The 21,545-nt window shown below is 36.1% G+C and overlaps 1 protein-coding gene across 1 annotated transcript in view; it reads right to left on the bottom strand.

Moving 5' to 3' along the window:
• Positions 1-927: 927 nt before the first annotated feature.
• The window catches only part of LOC127856279 (ribosomal protein S6 kinase beta-1-like), a 31,087-nt gene continuing 10,469 nt past the window's right edge, over positions 928-21,545 (bottom strand). Inside the window, exons 8-16 of the mRNA XM_052392386.1 lie at positions 20,903-20,993; positions 19,891-19,981; positions 19,041-19,082; positions 13,828-13,893; positions 10,457-10,519; positions 7,274-7,351; positions 6,548-6,655; positions 4,889-5,001; positions 928-4,481 (exon numbers count right to left, since the gene is read on the bottom strand). Coding sequence (XP_052248346.1) covers positions 4,292-4,481; positions 4,889-5,001; positions 6,548-6,655; positions 7,274-7,351; positions 10,457-10,519; positions 13,828-13,893; positions 19,041-19,082; positions 19,891-19,981; positions 20,903-20,993 — 842 coding nt within the window. The 3' untranslated portion in view covers positions 928-4,291. The remainder of the gene's footprint in view (positions 4,482-4,888; positions 5,002-6,547; positions 6,656-7,273; positions 7,352-10,456; positions 10,520-13,827; positions 13,894-19,040; positions 19,083-19,890; positions 19,982-20,902; positions 20,994-21,545) is intronic.

Below are 21,545 nucleotides of genomic sequence, written 5' to 3' on the forward strand. Positions count from 1 at the left end.
TGCTTTCACAAAATACTGATTACAAGTAACACACTGTGAATTAAAGTCAAACAATAAGGAATTAAAAAGAAAATGTTTGTGCACTGAAATCTCCAGACCGAGTCTCAACTAATTGTTTTAAATAATTAGACAAACTTTTAATAATAAATATTGAAAACATTCCTTTAAAAAAAACACTACATACTTGAAAACATAAAATGTACACAAAATAATTCAATTAACATAAGAAATTTACAATAATTGCCATAAACACAATATAATGGCAATAATCGAATTAAAATAAATATATAATAAAAAAGGAACATAACCTAATTATATCAACAAAAAAATAACAGTGATGATTTTTTCATTGTTAAACATTTGTCATCATATTTTTATTTAAATCATTTATGAAGAAGTTCAAAGTAAGAGAAAACAAAACAAAACTATAAAAGCTAGACCTGCATGTAAGCTACATGTACCAACATCAGCACATAAATTCAAAATATTGAGCAGTATAGTTTTTCCATTTTAAATGACCATGTCATTGACCTTCACCCAACTGGTGCCACATGCACACTCAGGCTAGGTCTGGTGCAAGCCTTCACATGTCTTAACAATATCTTCATCTTAGCTCAATTCTTGAGGAGAGAACATGGCAGTTTATTTGCAATTCAAGGGCCATAACTTCATGCTTCAGGATACCTGACTGCTTTTCAAATTTAGCGGAGACATGCTCCAAAACATTATCATCCAGTTTCATAATGATACCATTTAAACTGCTGTGGACAAGGTTAACAGTGACTTTTGTTTAATAATTCAAGGACAAACATTCTGTAGAGCTTCATGTGATCTTTCTGTGTTTTCGAACTTTGTGAAGATAGAATGCCCTCATTAATCATCATGCAGCTTAATGATGATAAGATAAAAACTGTTTGAGTCAAAGAGTTGAAAAGTTTAATTTGGCTTTTTTTTATTTCATGGGGCATGATTAAAAAGTTCTTCAAGCAATTTGTCTGGTTAGCAAAACTTTCTCAGATATTATGCCCAGTCACCATTAGCAAGTTATATGATGATTAAATTTAAGCTGTTAAAGTCAGACAGCAGAAAAAGTTTATTTGGTCTTTTTTTTCTATATTTAAGAACCAAAGTTTAGAAAAGCTCCAAATTATCTTAATGGTTTGTTATGCCCACAAACATTATCTTTAAGTGTCCTGATTCACTGTTCAAGATAATAAGCAAACATGGATCTCCTGGACACCAACCAATCACAATTGTTCCAATAATATGCTATGTTACAATCATCAATATCAAAGGTGTCCTCTATCAATGTAGGCGAATGCCTTAAGGACAATGAGCAGCATTCACAAGGTTTAAAAAAACAACAACAACAACAGGATATTGTTTACCCTTGTACACACAGAATAACCTGTAAAGAAAGGCGACATGGTCTGTGTATGTCTATTTATTAACAGAAATGAATTTTAACAATTGCTACTGGTGATTTACCAGATTTAGTGTAAAAAACTTAAAACAAACAGACAATATTTAGATGGAGGATCGTTAGTAATAGGACAATGATTTTATTCAGTTAATTAATTGTACAAGGTTTTATACATGTACTCATACATATTATTCTATCATTGTAAACGTGGTTTAACTAAAGAAAGTAATCACATATTTGCAGATTGTACTGGTATGCCATAAGCTTAATAAACAAAAACATTTCACTAGTCAAACAGCAGGATCCTTACAGAAATCACGACGAAAACATGTCAGTGCTTACCAGTCCGTCTCATTCACACTTTGTACCAATATATGGTCAAGGTTATAGTGAGAGTTGATGGTTTTGATTGGTGAGGTCAAAAGCAACAACTGTGCTGTGTATCCGTGTATTTCATTGGCAGTGTTTGTGTTCCAAAGGTTTGATGGAAGAGTAAATATTATTATTTATAAAAGACTCCTGTTTCATATCATCTAAATATCACACATTATAATTTATTATGCTTTCCAATGGTTTTAGAGAAATATCAGTGAATTGAAACTGATAATTCACTGTTTTAAACAGTGAAAAATAACAGTGAAAATAATCGATAATTTTCGTTTTACTGTGAAATAACATCATTTTTTTACAAAATGACGTCATTATTCCAACAAAATTATCCCGTAAACTCTTTTCCAATGTAAAAAATCAGTGAAAAAAAGCCTAAAATTAATATAAAATTTGTGGATTCGGTGGATTTTAATTCACTGGTGATCATCTTTAAAAAAAAATGTTTTCACTTGTGGATGTGACACTCGTCAACATATTATTTTCTATGATCACTCGTGATTTAAAATCGATGTTCCACTGAATCAAACAAATTATATATTTATATATATATTTAAAGAAATTTTCAGTTAATGTCTCAGCAGGTGTATTTTTTATTATTGTTCATATTAAATTTTAAGTTTTAAACTTTAGTATCTGTTGAAACAAAATAACAATTTGACAATTTGTGAATAGGTCCAATTAAGCTTACCCTATCTGCAACTAATAACAGATTACATTTCTAAACCAGTGGGAAAGTGTGAAATAAATAAACAAAATAAAATTATAAACATTATCCTAAAATAATTTTAAAACAAACATTTTAAATTAACATGGTCTATTGTAAAACATAATGAACAAACCTTAGAACAATATTGAAACTGATACACATACGATATGGCGTAACCCGTGTAGATGTAGGACAAATGTAACCTACATTAAAACTACCATCAGAAAACGGTTTAAAAAGAACAAGTTATTGTTAAAAAGGAAAAAAGTAAAATAATAATATAGAACAGCTTCCTGAATGAAACATTTTTTTGTGTTTTTTCCCGTTGGAAACTTCTGTTGCATGAATCCAAAACATAATTTTCATCTAGATTTTGAAATGAGAAAGGGTCAAATAAAAATTTTACATGAACACACAGCAACATATTCATTACAAGGTACATGAGATATTACTAGTTGATTAAAGTTGCACCATGGCATAATACTTTCCCATGTTCCAAATTAACTGGTTTTAACTGCTCTATTAATAAGTTTAACTTGGTAAGACAAACGATATGCATGAAATTAAAATGCAGGTTTTTAACAATGACAATAAGTAGATAATTGTCCTTATACCCTACCCTCAAATACTTTCATACATATTCATATCATTATAAAAATTAACATACTGTCCATGACATTGCAAATATTTTCTTAAAATCTGTTAAATTCAAAAAGGCATTAACCGCTTTCTTCTTATTTCTGATTACATCAGTATTAACAATAATGTAACAATATGAAATATCAAGCAGTTTTCAATAACTAAACTAACTTGACAGTTTTGTTTGTGTTCATGCACACTTAAAACAAACAGTACAACCTCTTTTTTTTAGACAACTTTTGTAACATTAATATCTTAAACAATTAAAGGTGAATTATTTGAAAATAAGCTATTGAAATTTAATTGAGTAAATGTAGAAAATTGAAAATAAACACTTAATTACCACAGACATTTTTTTGTAGTCTAAATAAAGATGCTTTACTTTATGTTTACATATTGAATGAAAAGTCTTAACAACATATCAGATACAGCAAATTGAACACTGTTTTATTCAGAGAAACACATTTTACTAAAATAACACAGCTTGACTAGACATAGGCAAAGTTTTCCCCAAGTTTCAATCATGGTGCACTTGTCAAAAAGTAAGATGCTCTAAATTATTAAATAAAAGGAATGAATCTTTATCAAGATAAAAATTTAAACAAGAGATATGCTTGTCAGAAACAGAATGCCACCTATTGCGCCGTTTTGAAATAATATTTCAATATATCATTTGGCAGGTTTAGAAATTATCTCCCTTTCAAAGCTTATTACTTCCCTTGGATTGTATTTTTTTTAACTTTTGACCTTGAAGAATGACCTTGACCTTTCACCACTCAAAATGTGCAGCTTCATGAAATACGCATGCATGCCAAATATCAAGTTGCTATCTTCAATATTGCAAAAGTTATCGCAAAACTTGAACCAAGGTTAAAGTTTAGAGACAGAATGACAGATAGGCAAAAAACAATATGCCCCCAATCATTCCATCCGGGGTCATAAAAACACAAACAAAGCAAATAAATTGAAACAATGTTTACCAAGCTTGTACTTGAAGCAAAAATACTAGCTGTGGTTTATTAATTTTAAAACCCATCAAAATTAAAGCTAAATAACTTTCACTCATGCTGAAATTTGGGAAACACCTTGCTTAGCCTTTAATTTGAAAATTTCTATAAAAGTCTAGTTAGTTACTATAGTATATGTTTGGGTCGTTGCTGTTTAATTGGCATAGCGGCTTGCTTATATGGCTTGGAGCTAAGGTTTTGTGGTTGCGTGCGCTGTGCAGGCTGACATGAAGTGTCCATGGCCTCATATCCATCTGCTGCTGCTTGCTGGGCAGGACCGGTGGCCATTTCAAACCCGTCTGTCATCGGGCTATGGCTGCAAGCGGGAGAGAACTGTCACTGTAGTAACTTTGTTTCCTAACTTTACCCTGTTTTCAACTGCATTTCAGTTATATCAGGTCAGTTTACCTACTTACACGTTTCCCGGTTTTTAAACAATACAAATGCCCCCCCCCCATAGAACAAGCAACACTGAACTTTGTATTCCAGCTCTAGCTAGCACATAAAGAAGTTTTAAAACATACCATGGCTGGGAAGAGCTGCAGTTCTGGGTATATTAGCAATCTCCAATCACATTTCAAAGTTATATTTTTCAATTTATAAGATGAACAGTCTGAAGATAACAACAGTTTACAGTTCAAGTGAAATGATGAACAACATGTTACAAACTGAGAAACTTATGCATGAATAAGTGGTAAGTTTGTAGTCAAAGTTTTGTTTTACCTGGCTCTCATACGGAATGAGTTGCCGTGCTTTCTGGGTGACCTGACATTTCTTTCCTCGATCCATGGTTTATTGAGATCTTCTAACACAGATGGTGCAACGTATGAAAAGCCCTGCAATATCACAAACACCTTGCAAGGCCATTGCACTTTTGGGACACACAATCATTAACCATTGTCTATTATAATAAACAACTCTAAAATGAATGAAGCACGAAGAAAATCACCTCATTTGTTTATTTTTTATAACGTGCAGTCATAGTGAGTAGTTAAGCGCATGCTTTTGACGTGATTTTATGTATTACTTTTCTATGTATGTTCACAGTCAACACCTAGTATACTTACCAGGTGTGCACAGTAATAAGTACTAATAACTATACATATTGTAAGTGATTCTTGACATATATCATTTTAGAGAATCAATGTGACAAGAACATCTGGCAAAGTCATACAATAATTCTGCTTATATGTTCCAGCATGTAAAATTTTGTCTTTTGCATCACTAAGGTATGCAACACTTGGCCCTAATATGGAGGAAAACAAATTGTCATTAATTGTACTTCAGAGAAAACTTTTTGAAGAAATGAACAGGTTGAGTGAGATAAAAAAAAAAGCTAACCTGCACCATTTTTAATAACTTTTCTGAGTCTACAAATGTTTAATGCACACTAAACACTATTGAAATAAAAAAATCATGACTCAGCCCACACTGATCTGGAATGCTTTATTCTGACTTTCACTAAGGACAGTGTCATCTGCCACACTAACCTGGAATGCTTTATTCTGACTTTCACTTAGGACAGTGTCATCTGCCACACTAACCTGGAATGCTTTATTCTGACTTTCACTAAGGACAGTGTCATCTGCCACACTAACCTGGAATGCTTTATTCTGACTTTCACTAAGGACAGTGTCATCTGCCACACTAACCTGGAATGCTTTATTCTGACTTTCACTAAGGACAGTGTCATCTGCCACACTAACCTGGAATGCTTTATTCTGACTTTCACTAAGGACAGTGTCGTATGCAACACTAACCTGGAATGCTTCGATTCTGACTTTCACTAAGGACAGTGTCATCTGCCACACTAACCTGGAATGCTTTATTCTGACTTTCACTTAGGACAGTGTCATCTGCCACACTCACCTGGAATGCTTTATTCTGACTTTCACTAAGGACAGTGTCATCAGCCACACTTACCTGGAATGCTTTATTCTGACTTTCACTTAGGACAGTGTCATCTGCCACACTAACCTGGAATGCTTTATTCTGACTTTCACTTAGGACAGTGTCATCTGCCACACTAACCTGGAATGCTTTATTCTGACTTTCACTAAGGACAGTGTCATCTGCCACACTAACCTGGAATGCTTTATTCTGACTTTCACTAAGGACAGTGTCATCTGCCACACTCACCTGGAATGCTTTATTCTGACTTTCACTAAGGACAGTGTCATATGCAACACTAACCTGGAATGCTTTATTCTGACTTTCACTAAGGACAGTGTCATCTGCCACACTAACCTGGAATTCTTTATTCTGACTTTCACTAAGGACAGTGTCATCTGCCACACTTACCTGGAATGCTTCATTCTGACTTTCACTACGGACAGTGTTGTCTGCCCTTTCACTTAGGACAGTGTCGTCTGCAACACCTACCTGGAATGCTTTATTCTGACTTTCACTTAGGACAGTGTCGTCTGGTGAGTCCACTGGCGTCTGCTTCGTAAACTTTGTATCAAACTGACTCACATCCTCATCATTAGTCTGCAGGGGGAAAACGTTATGGTAAAAAATAAGACAAAGTGCAAGGTGCTCTTTGATAATTTTTTATAACGCTTATGAATTATTATTATTTGAATCAAATTTGTGTTGTGAAAAATTATTAAAATCCTATTCTACTTTTAAATAATTCACAATTTTCAATTTATTTCACAAAAGTCAATATTTTTCCTTATTTCAAGCATTATTTTACATTTCCATCTTCTAAAAAATACTCTAATCTAGAATGCAAATATGAAACTGCCTTAACTAAACAAAAGAATAAAAACACATTTTGTCTTTTACATGTAAACTTTTGCCTAAACAGACAATGTTTTATATATTCTTTTAAATTAATTCTATTGTGAAAAAATGGTTTGTCAATATAGAATAATAGTGTTATCACAAAATAACATTTTATGATCGTAAAAGTGTTTTGAATGCAGTAACTGACAATGGCCAGGAGACATGTGTTCATTGTATAGCCATGCAGCCTTCTCATTATCATTATAATGACATACCTAAGTACTGGTCCTGCCAAGACAATAGACTTGTGAGTGCCTCTTAATTTCAAAGTTTATGAAATACTTCAAAATAAATCTAAGTTATACAAATCAACCATACCAAAGATGGCTTAAAAGGAGGCTCCACCTTTCTGTTGATCAAATCATTCCAGTCAATGTGACGGAAGAAAGAATGTGCCTGTAAAAATACAACTAATTGAGAGATCATGACCATTTATGTTTAAAGTTTACGAGAGAAAATCATGATGGAAAGGAAAACATTCCACACAATTTTCCTTAACAAAATTTATGGAAATCCCTAAATCAACATGAATGAGAACACAAGCCTGTTCAAACTTGCTTCATTTGTAAATAATGTCATATCACATTAGTATAGTTCCTTTATTGCATTATTTTTAGATTATGAATAATGTAAATACATAAAATGTATATTTATGTACAAATATTAAGCATAATTATTGTACATATTACCCATCATTATTGTACAAACATAAACATAATGATGTTACAAATATTAAACATAATTATTACAATAACAGGGATTTCACTGGCCTGAAAAAAGCCACTTTTTAACTATGTGAAAACCATTGGTAATTCTGACCTTACTTTAAATGACACTCGCTAAAAACAAGAGATGTGTTTGTCGGAAACACAATGCCCCCTATAGCGCCGCTTTGAAATACAATTTTAATATATCATTTGACAGGTTTAGATATTATCTCCCTTTTAAAGCTTATTACTTCCCTTGAATTGTATTTTTTGACTTTTGACCTTGAAGGATGACCTTGACCTTTCACCACTCAAAATGTGCAGCTTCACAAGATACACATGCATGCCAAATATCAAGTTGCTATCTTCCATATTGCAAAAGTAATGGCCAATGTTAGAGTTTTCGCACGGACGAACAGACTGACGGACTGACAGACGGACAGTTCAACTGCTATATGCCACCCTACCATATTGATATAAGATCTTTAAGAACAATATTTATTTATTCAAGAATTAAACCACAGAACCAAAGAAAAGGATTCTAATTGTTTTCATGTTTTTCAAGCTCTAAAATAACAATTATTGTCACCATGAAGAAGCAACAATCTGCCCTTATTCATGTTAAATTTCATCATGATTGAGCATGTCTAAAAGTTCAGAAATCAAATCCAAAAAGATATTTCTTTTTTTGCATGCTGTAGATTAACCTCGTTTTGAAATAAAAGGACGACTAATTTGGGCATTGAAAAATGTGCATAATCTTTAAATGTTCATAGTTATTTGGATTCAAAAATCACTATATTGCATAAGATTAATTCCCAAAGACTTCAGAAGATTAAATTCAAATGATGCTGATTTTGATTTCAACAGTGTTATTTTCCCAACCAAGTGTTAACAAGCAAATTTGTTGAATTGATATCCCCCGCTAATATGCTTCTGGACACAAAAGTGTTATATTTGACACTCGAAAAAGCATTTTTCAAGATACAAAGGGCCATAACTCCGTTATTAACAGATGGTGTACAATGCCATTTGGCTTGCATCATCCTAGTATCCATATATATACTCATACCAAGTTTCCATGAAATCCGTCAAAGCACTTCCAAGATATGACTCCGGATGGACGGAAAGACGGACAGACAACACCAAAACAATATCCCTCCGCCCCGATGACGGGGGATAAAAAGATGCTGTTAAGTTAAAGATAATCTCTCACAGGATGTCACCCTCATCTAGAACAAAGGGGCAATAAGCGATCTGACTACAATCAATGACCCTAGGGCTTGTTTGTACAAAACCTGTTGACTTGATATGCTTCAGTGATGTACCTGACCAGATTTCTTGCTACATTAAGATTAGCTCAGACTAAAATAATAGTGTCAGTAATTAAATTTGCCACTCTGAAAAAATTGTTGCCACTGATAGAAATTTGTCGCAAGTTGTGACAATGGTGATCGACAGCAAAACAATTAAATGTGAATTCATATAAATTTAACATTTCGCTTTATGTAACATAGTTTATGGCATTATCTAAAACAAGAACATTTGATGTTTATAAACGAAGACTTTTTTGTTTTATCTGTGCTATTGATGTAAAAATGAAGTTAACAGTCTTTTCCATAACTTGGATGAGAGAGAAATGCCATTAATAACTGAGGAGCTGCGCCATGAGCGCATGATACGCCCGTCGTTCGCCAATGAAGTAGTAAGGTAATAAATAACCCTTTGAATCATTTTTTTACTTCAGTTTATTTGTATTTGAATACATGGTTTATTTTATAAGTACATGAGCATGGAGCGCCGTCTCCTTGACATTCATACCATATCTTTTTTTGAGTATATGTATGCATTTCTTTAGAGGATATGGAGTTGAAGTAAACCTGTTATAGATATTTTGACCAATAATAAAAGAGAAATGTAGATGGGTAAGTGGTAGTGTACAATCGGAATAGAAAAAAGCTCACCTTGTTCAATTTTTCAGGGATACTAAAAAAAAAAAAAAAAAAAATCCATCGAAGGATATTTGAGCTACAGTAGGACATTCAATGAAATCACGAAATTTCGACGAACAAAGTCCCATAACTCTGGAACGACAATTCAGAATTCCGTCAAAAACGAAAGGGGATCAGGGTTTATCAATATTAAGATTGTGTTAAAATTTGAAGAAAATCTGTCAAAGGATATTTGACGTAGCGTACGACATTAACAGACGGACGGACGGACGGCTACGGTAGGACATTCAATGAAATCACGAAATTTTGACGAACAAAGTCCCATAACTCTGGAACGACAATTCAGAATTCCGTCAAAAACGAAAGGGGATCAGGGTTTATCAATATTAAGATTGTGTTGAAATTTGAAAAAAATCCATCGAAGGATATTTGAGCTACAGTAGGACATTCAATGAAATCACGAAATTTTGACGAACAAAGTCCCATAACTCTGGAACGACAATTCAGAATTCCGTCAAAAACGAAAGGGGATCAGGGTTTATCAATATTAAGATTGTGTTAAAATTTGAAGAAAATCTGTCAAAGGATATTTGACGTAGCGTACGACATTAACAGACGGACGGACGGACGGACGGACGGACGGACGGACAGACGGACGGACGGACGGACAGACGCGGGGTATACCATAATACGTCCCGTCATAGACGGGCGTATAAAAATAGCATGATCAGAGAAATATTTCAGATGAATAATTCTAAAGACTCAATGCAGAGTTGGTAGTTATATATGCCGAGGAGACATTTCATACACCGAGGCACCTGCCAAGTCAACCCTCTGAATACCTTTATAGAAGTTGCGTCATCTTTGCCGCCACCAAGACGCTCATGGGGCTGCTTTCGTAACAGCTGCAACACAAGAGATAAGGTATGAAATAAAAGATCTATTTTCAGGAATCTATGACATTATAATCTTTGTTTTGATCTACCATAATCTCATGTTGTATCTGAAATATGGATGACCCTTGCTCAATGTCCATTTCAATTCATAGTCAAGTTTACGGATAAAACGTAGCACATTATGCCTGTACATGGTTAAAAACACTATGATCATTTCTTTTATTTGGAGCTAAAATGCTCCTAAACTTCCTAATAAGCATATATTAGGTATCAAATGGTCATCCATTGAAAGTATACAAGAACTGTCCAAAGACAGTGCGATAAATTTTTCTACCACTTTGATAGTATAATGCACACATTCACTTAGTCACCTTATGACCACGAAGACATATCTTAAATTGAATATCTACCATAATTATGTAGTGTATGAAAACTAAACGAAGAAACTGTATAAGTTAAAACAATGTGCCCATTCCTATATAGTCACATAAACACAAGTGGCCAAAAATGCAAAACTAACCTTGGTTTGCATGTAAGCTAGCAACAAACAAATAACTGTAAACAGCACCATAACTCCATCCAAACTCAAGTCATTGAGTGGAAAATGTTTTTCTATTATGTTCACCTACACACAAAATTACAGAAAAAAATACTTCCATGCAAATAAAAAAAAATGAGATTTTTTTTATTATAGATTTTTAATGACAGTGAACTGGACCTCATTTTCCCCAAACCCTTGCTAGTAGATCAGCCTGTTACATACCTACAAACAGCCCTTGCTAGATCAGCCTGTTACCTACCTACATACAACCCTTGCTAGATCAGCCTGTTACCTACCTACAAACAGCCCGTGCTAGATCAGCCTGTTATCTACCTACATACAACCCTTGCTAGATCAGCCTGTTGCCTACCTACATACAGCCCTTGCTAGTAGATCAGCCTGTTGCCTACCTACATAAATCCCATGCTAGATCAGCCTGATACCTACCTACATACAACCCTTGCTTGATCAGCCTGTTACCAACCTACATACAGCCCTTGCTAGATCAGCCTGTTGACAACCTACATGCAACCCTTGCTGGATCAGCCTGTTACCTACCTACCTACAATCCTTGACGAATACCCCCACATGCAGCATTGACACAGAATATTTTGCATGTTGTCTTCACAAAAAACAGCGGACACCATGCTCAATGTTTAAAACACACTAAGTGACCCCTGTGACCTAGTTTTTGACCTGGCATGGCCCATGTTCGAACTTGACCTACACATCATGAAGATACAACTTCTGACCAAGTGTGGTGAAGATCAGATGAATACTTCTTGGCCTAGACATCATCTACATACAATTTCTGACCAAATTTGGTGAAGCTCGGATGAAAACTACTGGAATTAGAGAGAGGACACCATGCTCAATGTTTAAAACGCACTAAGTGACCCTAAGACCTAGTTTTTGACCCGGCATGACCCATATTCGTACTTCACCTAGACATCATCTAGATAAAACTTCTGACCAAGTTTGGTGAAGATCGGATGAAAACAACTTGAATAAGAGAGGGGACACTTAATACAGACCGACCAACTGACAGACAGACAAGTTCACTCCTATATACCCCCCTAAACTTCGTTTATGGGGGTATAAATACAATGAAAGCAGAAAGTGGCGTCCCTGATCAAGTGCAATATTTAGTTAGTTTCCCTATGCAGCTCTATGGCTTGAACCTAAGTAAATATAATATTGACAACTGGATAACATTTAGTTAGTTAATCAATTTTAAAATATTTGGGAGCAAAAACTCAAATACACCAAGTTCTCAATATGAAGACTTCACAACGCGGATTTTCCAAATTTCAGGGGGTTTTTTTAGCGCAAAATTTTTCCAACTGGGCTGGCACAGGTACTTTTCCGAATTGGGCAAAAAAAATCGCTGATGTGAGTAGAAGATATCTAAAGGTAAACATATTAAATATAGTAATTAATCTTAGTTTAATGATTCAATAACACTCTAGAATAAAAGTTTATAGGTGCTCCCCCAAACTGAAACCAACGTGCCCAATTTCTTTTCTCAAATCAGGCTTTTCAAGCTATTTTTCGCCTTTTCTTGAATCAATCATAAGTAAAGATGACATGCCTCTATGCCCTCCTGGGTCAAACACTAGTTATTCTTGAATGCTTTGAGCTTTTATGAGTAAATAGGTACAGCCCACAGGGTCAGTAGCTGGAAGTTGGATTATTGCAACATGTAGGTCAAACACTTATGATTGAGGCCTGTAAAATTTCAACTGGCCTGTAAATTTAGTCTCTTCATAATCAAGTCTGGCCTAAATATTGTGACGGTCTTTCAAAATGTCTGGTATTAGTTTTAGTAAAAAACAAGAGACGTGTTTGTCAGAAACACAATACCCCCTATTGCGCCGTTTTGAAAAAAAAATCAATATATCATTTGGCAGGTTTAGAAATTATCTCCCTTTTAAAGCTTATTACTTCCCTTGGATTGTATCTTTTTACTTTGGACTTAAAAGGATGACATTTACCTTGACCTTTCACCACTCAATATGTGCAGCTTTATGAGATACAGATGCATGCCAAATATCAAGTTGCTATCTTCAATATTGCAAAAGTTATGACCAATGTTAAAGTTTTCCGACGGACGCACAGACAGACAGACAGACAGACAGACAGACAGACTGACAGACAGTTCAACTGCTATATGCCACCATACTGGGGGCATAAAAAGATCAATGCATAGGTGAATTGAGATGAGGTGATAAAAGGGATATTGTATGTAGGTATATATGTATGAGTGCTCAAGATAAAATCCATGCAATAATCAAAGATTTGTTGAAACAAGAAATGTGTCCACATGACATGGATGCCTCAAACTGTAATGTTTTTGGCCAAGCTGAATGTTCGAACTTGGCCTAGAGATTCAAGTGACCCTGTAACCTAATTTTTGACCCAGCATGGCTCATGTTCGAACATGGCACAGACATCTAGATACAACTTCTGACCAAGTTTGGTGAAGATCGGATGAGAACTACTTAAATTAGACACAAAAAGTGTGACGGACGGAGTGACAGAATGACCGACTGACCGACAGTGCGGAAACTATATGTCGCCCGCTGGGGGCATAAAAAGGAATCAATGTTAAACAATACACATCATTTTGGGTAAACCAACTTTTTGGACGGATATATGGAAGAACAAAAAGACAATGCCTATATTCCTCACTGCAAAAGGAGATGCCATAAACAAACTGTGATTGAAGAAGATTCTTTTTGCGATACACCATTACTTTAAGATAGACTGCTATTACCTTTTTGATAAGCCCTCTTGCATCATTGGTTAAGTAAGGCGGCAGACTGAGCTTGGCTTTCAGCACCTGTGAACACATCAGTAAAACAGTCATACACCTGTGAACACATCAATAACACTGTCATTCATCTGTGAACACATGAGTAACACAGTCATTCACCTGTGAATACATCAATAACACAGTCATTCACATGTGAACACATCGTTAACTCATTCAGCCCTAGTGTCGTATATATGCGTCCAAATAATCTACAGTGGAGTTCCTTGCGTCGTATATATGCGTCCAATAATCTACAGTGGAGTTCCTAGCGTCGTATATATGCGTCCAAATAATCTACAGTGGAGTTCCTAGCATCGTATATATGCGTCCAACTTAGATGTAGCTCTGAATGCCTAATGACTTAAAAATACGTCTGTTCAAATTGGCATTTAAAGAAACAGCTATTTATTTGCAGTAAGTTTTCAACCTAAGAAAATTCTTGTAACAAATTCTTTCTTAATTTGGAAAATGATTTTGTTTTACCATTTTTGGTCAAAACCCGTGGGAAAAATAAATAAAAATAAATAAATTAAGTAATGGTAACTTTTTTTTTTGATAGTTATTTGTATTCTTTTTTTGTATTTTATTTTATTCTACATTTTAATTAAGTTTTAATATAAGCATATTTAGATGTTCTCATATTTTATTTATTATTTACATAAAATTACTTGCAATTGAAACATAACTGTGCTTATTGATGTTTGTTTTTATTATTAGCAATATCTTATTATTGTTTATATGTCATTTAGAGCGGGTGCACCTATTTCCGAACATCTAAGCAAAAAAGTCTACAGTTCGGAAACATAACCACACTTTCGCAAATCGATGATATTTTTAGAAACAACAACGCATACGGGACCTTTTAAAAACATCGATTGCGTGTATGGGTCATCGTACACTATTATTTTTGGGTTATAGGAAAGGCAGTGATGTATGCTAAATCCGAACACTGGTTTTGATTCCGAACATTGGTGGTTTTAATTCCGAACACTCAAAGTGCATTCCAAAAATGTAAAATATTCAAAGAAAAGAAACAGTCAGACTAATTTATTCCACGAACTATCAAAACAAGAACATGTTTTCAACAATTTGAACAGTTATGCACTTTCAAATTTCAACAATATTTGCATTCAAAAGGAAGTTCATCGCAAATCAACTGATTTTCTATGTCAACACATGCAAAATGAAATCTCCGGCCACAGTTAGTGCATTCAATAAAGTTGTCATACGTCTTCTCACACGTAAAACATTTGCCGGCCTCAACTTGGACGTCGCTGTCTGATAACGAATCATTGATTTCCCGAAGAATTGCCTCCTCGTTCTCTTGTTTTCTTCTTTTTATGGTAAGTCTGCGTTGTTTTTCAGCCTTTCTTGCCTCCCTCTTTCTTTTTCCTGTTCAGCATTTTTTCGTTTTTTCTCTTCCTCTTTCCTTTTCTTATTTTCTTCTCTTATTCTTTTTCGTTCACTTTTCTGTTGCAGTTCTTTCTCTTTCTTCTGTATCTTTTCCTGCAACAGAGAGCGATAGGTAGACCCTGTGATGGCCTTAGGCATGAGAACCCGTTGGACATTTGGCTTTTGCTTTTCGGTGAGTGACGATAATGTCGGTAATTTCAAATGCTTTGAAAAGGGAGAGTAGCCAGGTGAGTTTGTCTTATTTACTGGCGATACATCATTAGTCGCCGACTTCTTGGTGAGAAGGACCGTCGAGGTGACCAACTGGTTGGATGGTGAAACAGATGGAACTTCTGACTGGTTGGTTACCATTACAGTTTGGGCGACGGACTGGTTGGGTTGGCTGTCGGACATTCCGATCAGTTGATTGGGTAGCGTGACAGTCTGGGGGCTGTTGGGTTGTATGACAGACAGAGTGACCGATGGTCTGTCTAACATGATATTTGGGGCGTGTGTCTGGTTGGGCTGACTGTCCAACGGGGTGACTGACTGTAGGGGTAGTATGACAGTCGGAGTGACGGACTGGCTCGGCTGAATATCCGACGGGGCGCCTGACTGGTTGGGTAGCATTACAGTCGGAGTCACGGACTTGTTGGGCTGACTCTCCGACGGTGCGATGGCAGTCGCAGTGACGGACTGGTTGGGCTGTCTCTCCAACGGGGCGACCGAATTATTTGTTACTAATACCGGTATGTCCACAGATTGGTCGAGTGTGGTGACAGACGGGGCGACTGGTTTGATAGGCAACGTTTCTACACGGGCGGGTGAGGCGCCAGGCTGATTATGATGGCTCACCGAAACATCATTGGCTGGTGACGACGTGAGAAGCTGCTCTCCTGAAAATATTGCACTTGGCTGGAGTTTCATCGAGTGCATCACTTTGGTCGGGTCAAGAGGGAATAGGCCAGATTCGTGGAAACCTTTCACTGCAGCGTCAACCGTTGTACTTGCAGTCCAAGCTTGCTTGAACACTCTCGCAAAATTCTGTTTCGTAACGAACTGACCAACGTTATGGGTTTGCCAGTCGCGCACTGACTGCCGCCATGCTGCCTTAAGTGTGCCAAAAAATCTGAGGTCTAGAGGCTGAATCAAGTGTGATGAGTGTTCAAGTAGACAGTAAAGCTCGATTCCATTTTCAAGGCACGTGTCTGATGCTTTCATTGTGATGTGCGTAGAATGCCCATCTATCAATAACAACACAGGTTTCTTTACTTGGCGGGCGTTAATATCAGGTATGAAAACGTTTTTTAGCCAACAAACGAAAACCTCGCAGTCCATCCAACCGTTTTCAGAACGACCAAACGCAGCTTCCTCAAAGCCATCTAAGGGGTCGTATGCGAAGCGTTGGCCAGGGTAGATTATCATTGGCGTTACGAAGTGACCAGAAGCACTTGCTGCTGCCATAACGGTCATCTGAGTCTTGTCCGAGTTGCCAAAATGATATACAACGGGGTCTCCTTTTTTTGCAACAACCTTACTATTCTTGTGTGCACACAAAGAGAACCCCGTCTCGTCTGCGTTGTAGATTCTACTAGGATCAAGCAGCAGAGTTTCATCTTTGAGCTCATCCTTAACGTAGCGTTCAAATTCGGCAAACCAACGCTGAATTTTCTCTGTAGTGATGACGGCCCGCTCCTTCCCTAATTGGATAGTTGTGCGGACGGACAAATACGGATGACGCTTAAAAAACCCACGCAACCATTGCCGTCCCGGTTTGTTTTCGAGAAAAGGGGTTTCTCTGCCAGCGTCATTGATAATCTTCTGGACAACCGTACACAGCTCATGTCTTGTTCGACCGTAGCCAACCCTACTCATATGGACCACCCAGTTGGCAATTCGTTGCTCTTCGTCAGCACTGAGGACGGTCTTCGCACCGATATGGTCAGTTGCGTACTTCCCACGGACACGATCATGGAGTGTTGTTTTGGGTATTTTATACGTTTTGGAAGCCTGGCCAAGCGTCATTGTACCCGATTTTATTATTTCGACTGCACGACCAACCACTTCTGGGTCGTACTTTCTACGTTTTGCTTGTAATTGACGACTCATAATATCTAAAATAAAACGAATTCATGTGTCAAGACATGAGCCTTTTATTTTAAGTTTTGGTAATTTATAAAACAATATTCTTGTAAGTTTTTGCTTTATTGCAGTAAACTTCAATGATAAACACTTTAAAAAAAATCGTTCGGAATAATGAACATTGTTTAATATATCGGTTGTAATTCCGAACACTTGATTTTTGCCTTTTTTGTTTGTGGAAGCTATAAATAGAGCATACACACTAGTTGGGAAATGCCTAACTAACAATAGAATAGCAAAACCTGATCGGGGAAATACTTTAATGACGTCATGTAACCTTAGGAATTAGTGAAGGTGAAATTGAGATTTGCGTAATTCCACTCACTTGACTGGTTGGTGAAACGACTTTCCGAGATTCTTCAAAATTTTAACTTCGTTGCCGCTCAAACATGGACGAAACGGAAAGAGTTAAGTTATGATGTCATAAATATGATGTCATATGTCAGAGTTCATGCTTGAATTATATTGTCTGTAAACGTTTAAATTTTCGTTCGGAATTAGACGCTGTTCGGAAATAGGTACACCCGCTCTAATTATTAATTTTGTTTTATTTTAAAATAATTTTAAAAGATTGTTTTTATTCAATATAACAGTTTCTATTTGTAAAAAGTGTATACATAGATAATAATGGTATTGGATAAATTATTTGGATATAATTCAATGTTTTTTTATTTGATAAGTTATGCAAGATTTCGAAATTTTCATACATTACTATATTCATTTTTAAATTGGAAATATAATAATAAAACATCTGTCCCATTAACTGTCAACAAGATAACAATACTTAAAAACACTATATACCATTTCACACCACTAAAAGTAACAATAATCAGATGATCTGTCAGGCATTCAGAGCTGATGAGGGTCCTGATTAGCTAGGGGTAGATAAGGCTACTACTGATAGGGGCTGCATAGAGATAAGGCTGTAGTATGGATTGAGTTAACAGTCATTCACAGTCATACACCTGTGAACACATCAGTAACAAAGTCATTCACCTGTGAACACATGAGTAACAGTCATTCACATGTGAACACATGAGTAACAGTCATTCACCTCTGAACACATCAGTAACGCAGTCATTCACTCAAGTTGGCAATATTGTAGTTAACAAGCTGTATTTGCTAATTGGAAAGTTGTCAGTAATTTAAGAGAAAATAATCACCTCAACCAACTTTGTAAACCATTTTACTATTTCGGGTCACTGTGACCTTGACCTTTGACCTAGTGACCTGAAAATCAATAGGGGTCATCTGCGAGTCATATTCAATCTACCTATCAAGTTTCATGATCCTAGGCCTAAGCATTCTTGAGTTATCATCCGGAAACCATTTTACTATTCCGGGTCACCGTGACCTTGACCTTTGACCTAGTGACCTCAAAATCAATAGGGGTCATCTGGGAGTCATGATCAATGTACCTATGAAGTTTCATGATCCTAGGCCCAAGCGTTCTTGAGTTATCGTCTGACAACCACCTGGTGGACGGACCGACAGACCGACATGAGCAAAGCAATATACCCCCTCTTCTTCGAAGGGGGGCATAAAAATGGGACATATATTTTAGCCAAATTAACAGAACCTTCATTATAACATTATATTATACAAATCTTAATATGAAGCTAATTAAACAGTAAAATTACCTTGTCTATTGTTTTCTTTCTATTTTCACCTGTAAATGGAGGCTGAAACAAAACATGAATTAATCAACATAACAAAGATTACTTAAACAAAACAATAATCTAATTTTGTTAAACATGCATATCCCTGGTTAGTGTTCGACAGCCCATTTTATGACACGTTTAAGAAAGAATACTATCTAAGCATAATTCTTGTTATATCAAAATACACACAGTGGATAAGCAGGAGATGTCATTTTAATGAAATCATGGATGCAAAATCCATGAAAACAAGAGCTGTCGCCATAGGATGACATATGCCCCCAAAAAACGCTTTGATAGAAGTTATGAGCATTTTTCAAAACCTTAACGCAGATTTCGAAACATTAACGCGGACCCTAAGTTCAAGGTCAAGGTCAAAGGGGTCAAAATTTGTGTGCGTATGAAAAGGCCTTGATCATATACACATGCACACCAAATACGAAGGTTACATCTAAATTGACATAGAAGTTATTATCATTTTTCTAAACCTAAACCCAAAGTGTGACGGACAGACAGACAGACGGACAGACAAACAATGCGATCACTATATGCCCTCCTTTGGGGGCATAAAAACAACAAGGGCTTACTAAACCTCACACAAAGCTATTTGGGATTAGGTAAGCTCCAAAGCGGTCCTTAAATTGGAAAATACAGGAATTATCCTTAATTCATAACCAAGCAATACCGGTAGTTTAAATTTCATGCATGAAGGTTAGCTGTCACAAAATATGGAAAATAAAAATGCTCACTGACACAGCACAAAGATCTAAAGCTACAATCTTAAAAGATAAACACTATAAGGCCCATGATTATTGTGTGGTGTGTAACTTACAGCTCCAGTAAGCATGTCGTACATGAGTGCCCCCAGGCTCCACCAGTCCACTGCCTTGCCATGACCGGTCCTCATTAAGATTTCAGGGGCCCTGTCAGCAAAAAGAACCCATCAACAAACTAGGACAGGTTTGTTTAACCCATTATCACTCACATTATGATGATCAATTAAACTTGCTGATTTAAATAGAACCCCAAATAGTTTAATTAAAGGCCATAATTTGGAAGTGTTGCACATGCTCCAGCTGGTCATTTATGAGCACAAAACATTATCCGCATGTTTCATGATGATCTGCTTTACACTGTTTTTGGCTAACAATGCTATTTGACCCATTTATTTTTAATTTTAAAAGCCATAACTCATAAGTGCTTAAACCCTTTCCCACTCAGGAGCAAAGTGAAAATGGCTTTGTGCAAACAGCATAAAACCAGGACGGACTCGCAGACTGTTCAGGTTTTATTCTGTTTGCTGCTCATCAGTATCTAATGTTTGGAAATGAAGCCTTTAAAACTGGAATTTAGTAAGAACGGTATTTAATTAAATGTTACTTTCTAAGGGACTACAAATGCGTCAAAATACGTATCTAAGTGGTAAAGGGTTAAGTGATCTGGTAGAGATTGTGTGCACATTGCACATACACATAATCAACAGGTTTCAAGAGGATCTCTGTTTGAGCTAGAGAGAGAATATGGTTTAATCTGCCATTTTGTAAATAATTCAAGGGCTATAATACAAAGGTGCTTCAAGCACTCTGGCTTGATATTGAAGTTGGTCCAGGTATTATGCCCACAAACATTATCAATAAGATTCAAAATGATCAGACTTTAAATCTTATCATTATTAATTTATTATATTTATTGAGCCGATATCTATCTCATTGCCACCAAATGTCCGCCTGCCACTACTATTCCCATACTACACCCCTTTTTTTAAAGGGTGTATCCAAATCAGACTTAACTTGTTGATCCGATCTTTGATAAGACTGGCTCTTCTTTTAAACTCTACAACTCACATGTATTCTATGGTTCCACAGAAGGTGTGTGTCACAGATCCCTCTAAAACTGACTCCTTGCACAGACCAAAATCTGTCAACTTCACATGTCCTACATCATACAACATCAGCATTGAATAAGCCTTGTTCTGAGAATACTGGGCTAAATGCATGTGCGTAAAGTGTCATCCCAGATTAGCCTGTGCAGTCAGCACAGGTTAATCAGGGACAACACTTGCCACCTAAACTTGATTTTCGGTAAGAAGTGATTTCCTTGAAACTAAAAATACCATAAAAGCAGAAAGTGTCGTCCCTGATTAGCCTGTGGGGACTGCACAGGCTAATCTGGGACGACACTTTACGCACATGCATTATGCCCAGTTTTCTCAGAACATGACTCGAATAGTCAGGATCATAATTGCTTGCTTCTAAAGCTATAATGTGTATACAAGTCATGCCTATGTCATTTATGTACAGAAAATATACAAGCACAATTTTATACACTGGTGATTTTAAAGGTATGTTTTAACTATTTAACAATATTACACCTCAGAGATATTGGACCTTCTATATCTATATGACCAGTTTCAGTCTGTAAAATGCGATAGAGAAACCTAGGCTAAGAGTATATGGACCGGTCACTATTTTTTGTATGTGGACCGTT

This window comes from Dreissena polymorpha, chromosome 1 (genome assembly GCF_020536995.1).
Source record: "Dreissena polymorpha isolate Duluth1 chromosome 1, UMN_Dpol_1.0, whole genome shotgun sequence".
Lineage (NCBI taxonomy): Eukaryota > Metazoa > Mollusca > Bivalvia > Myida > Dreissenidae > Dreissena > Dreissena polymorpha.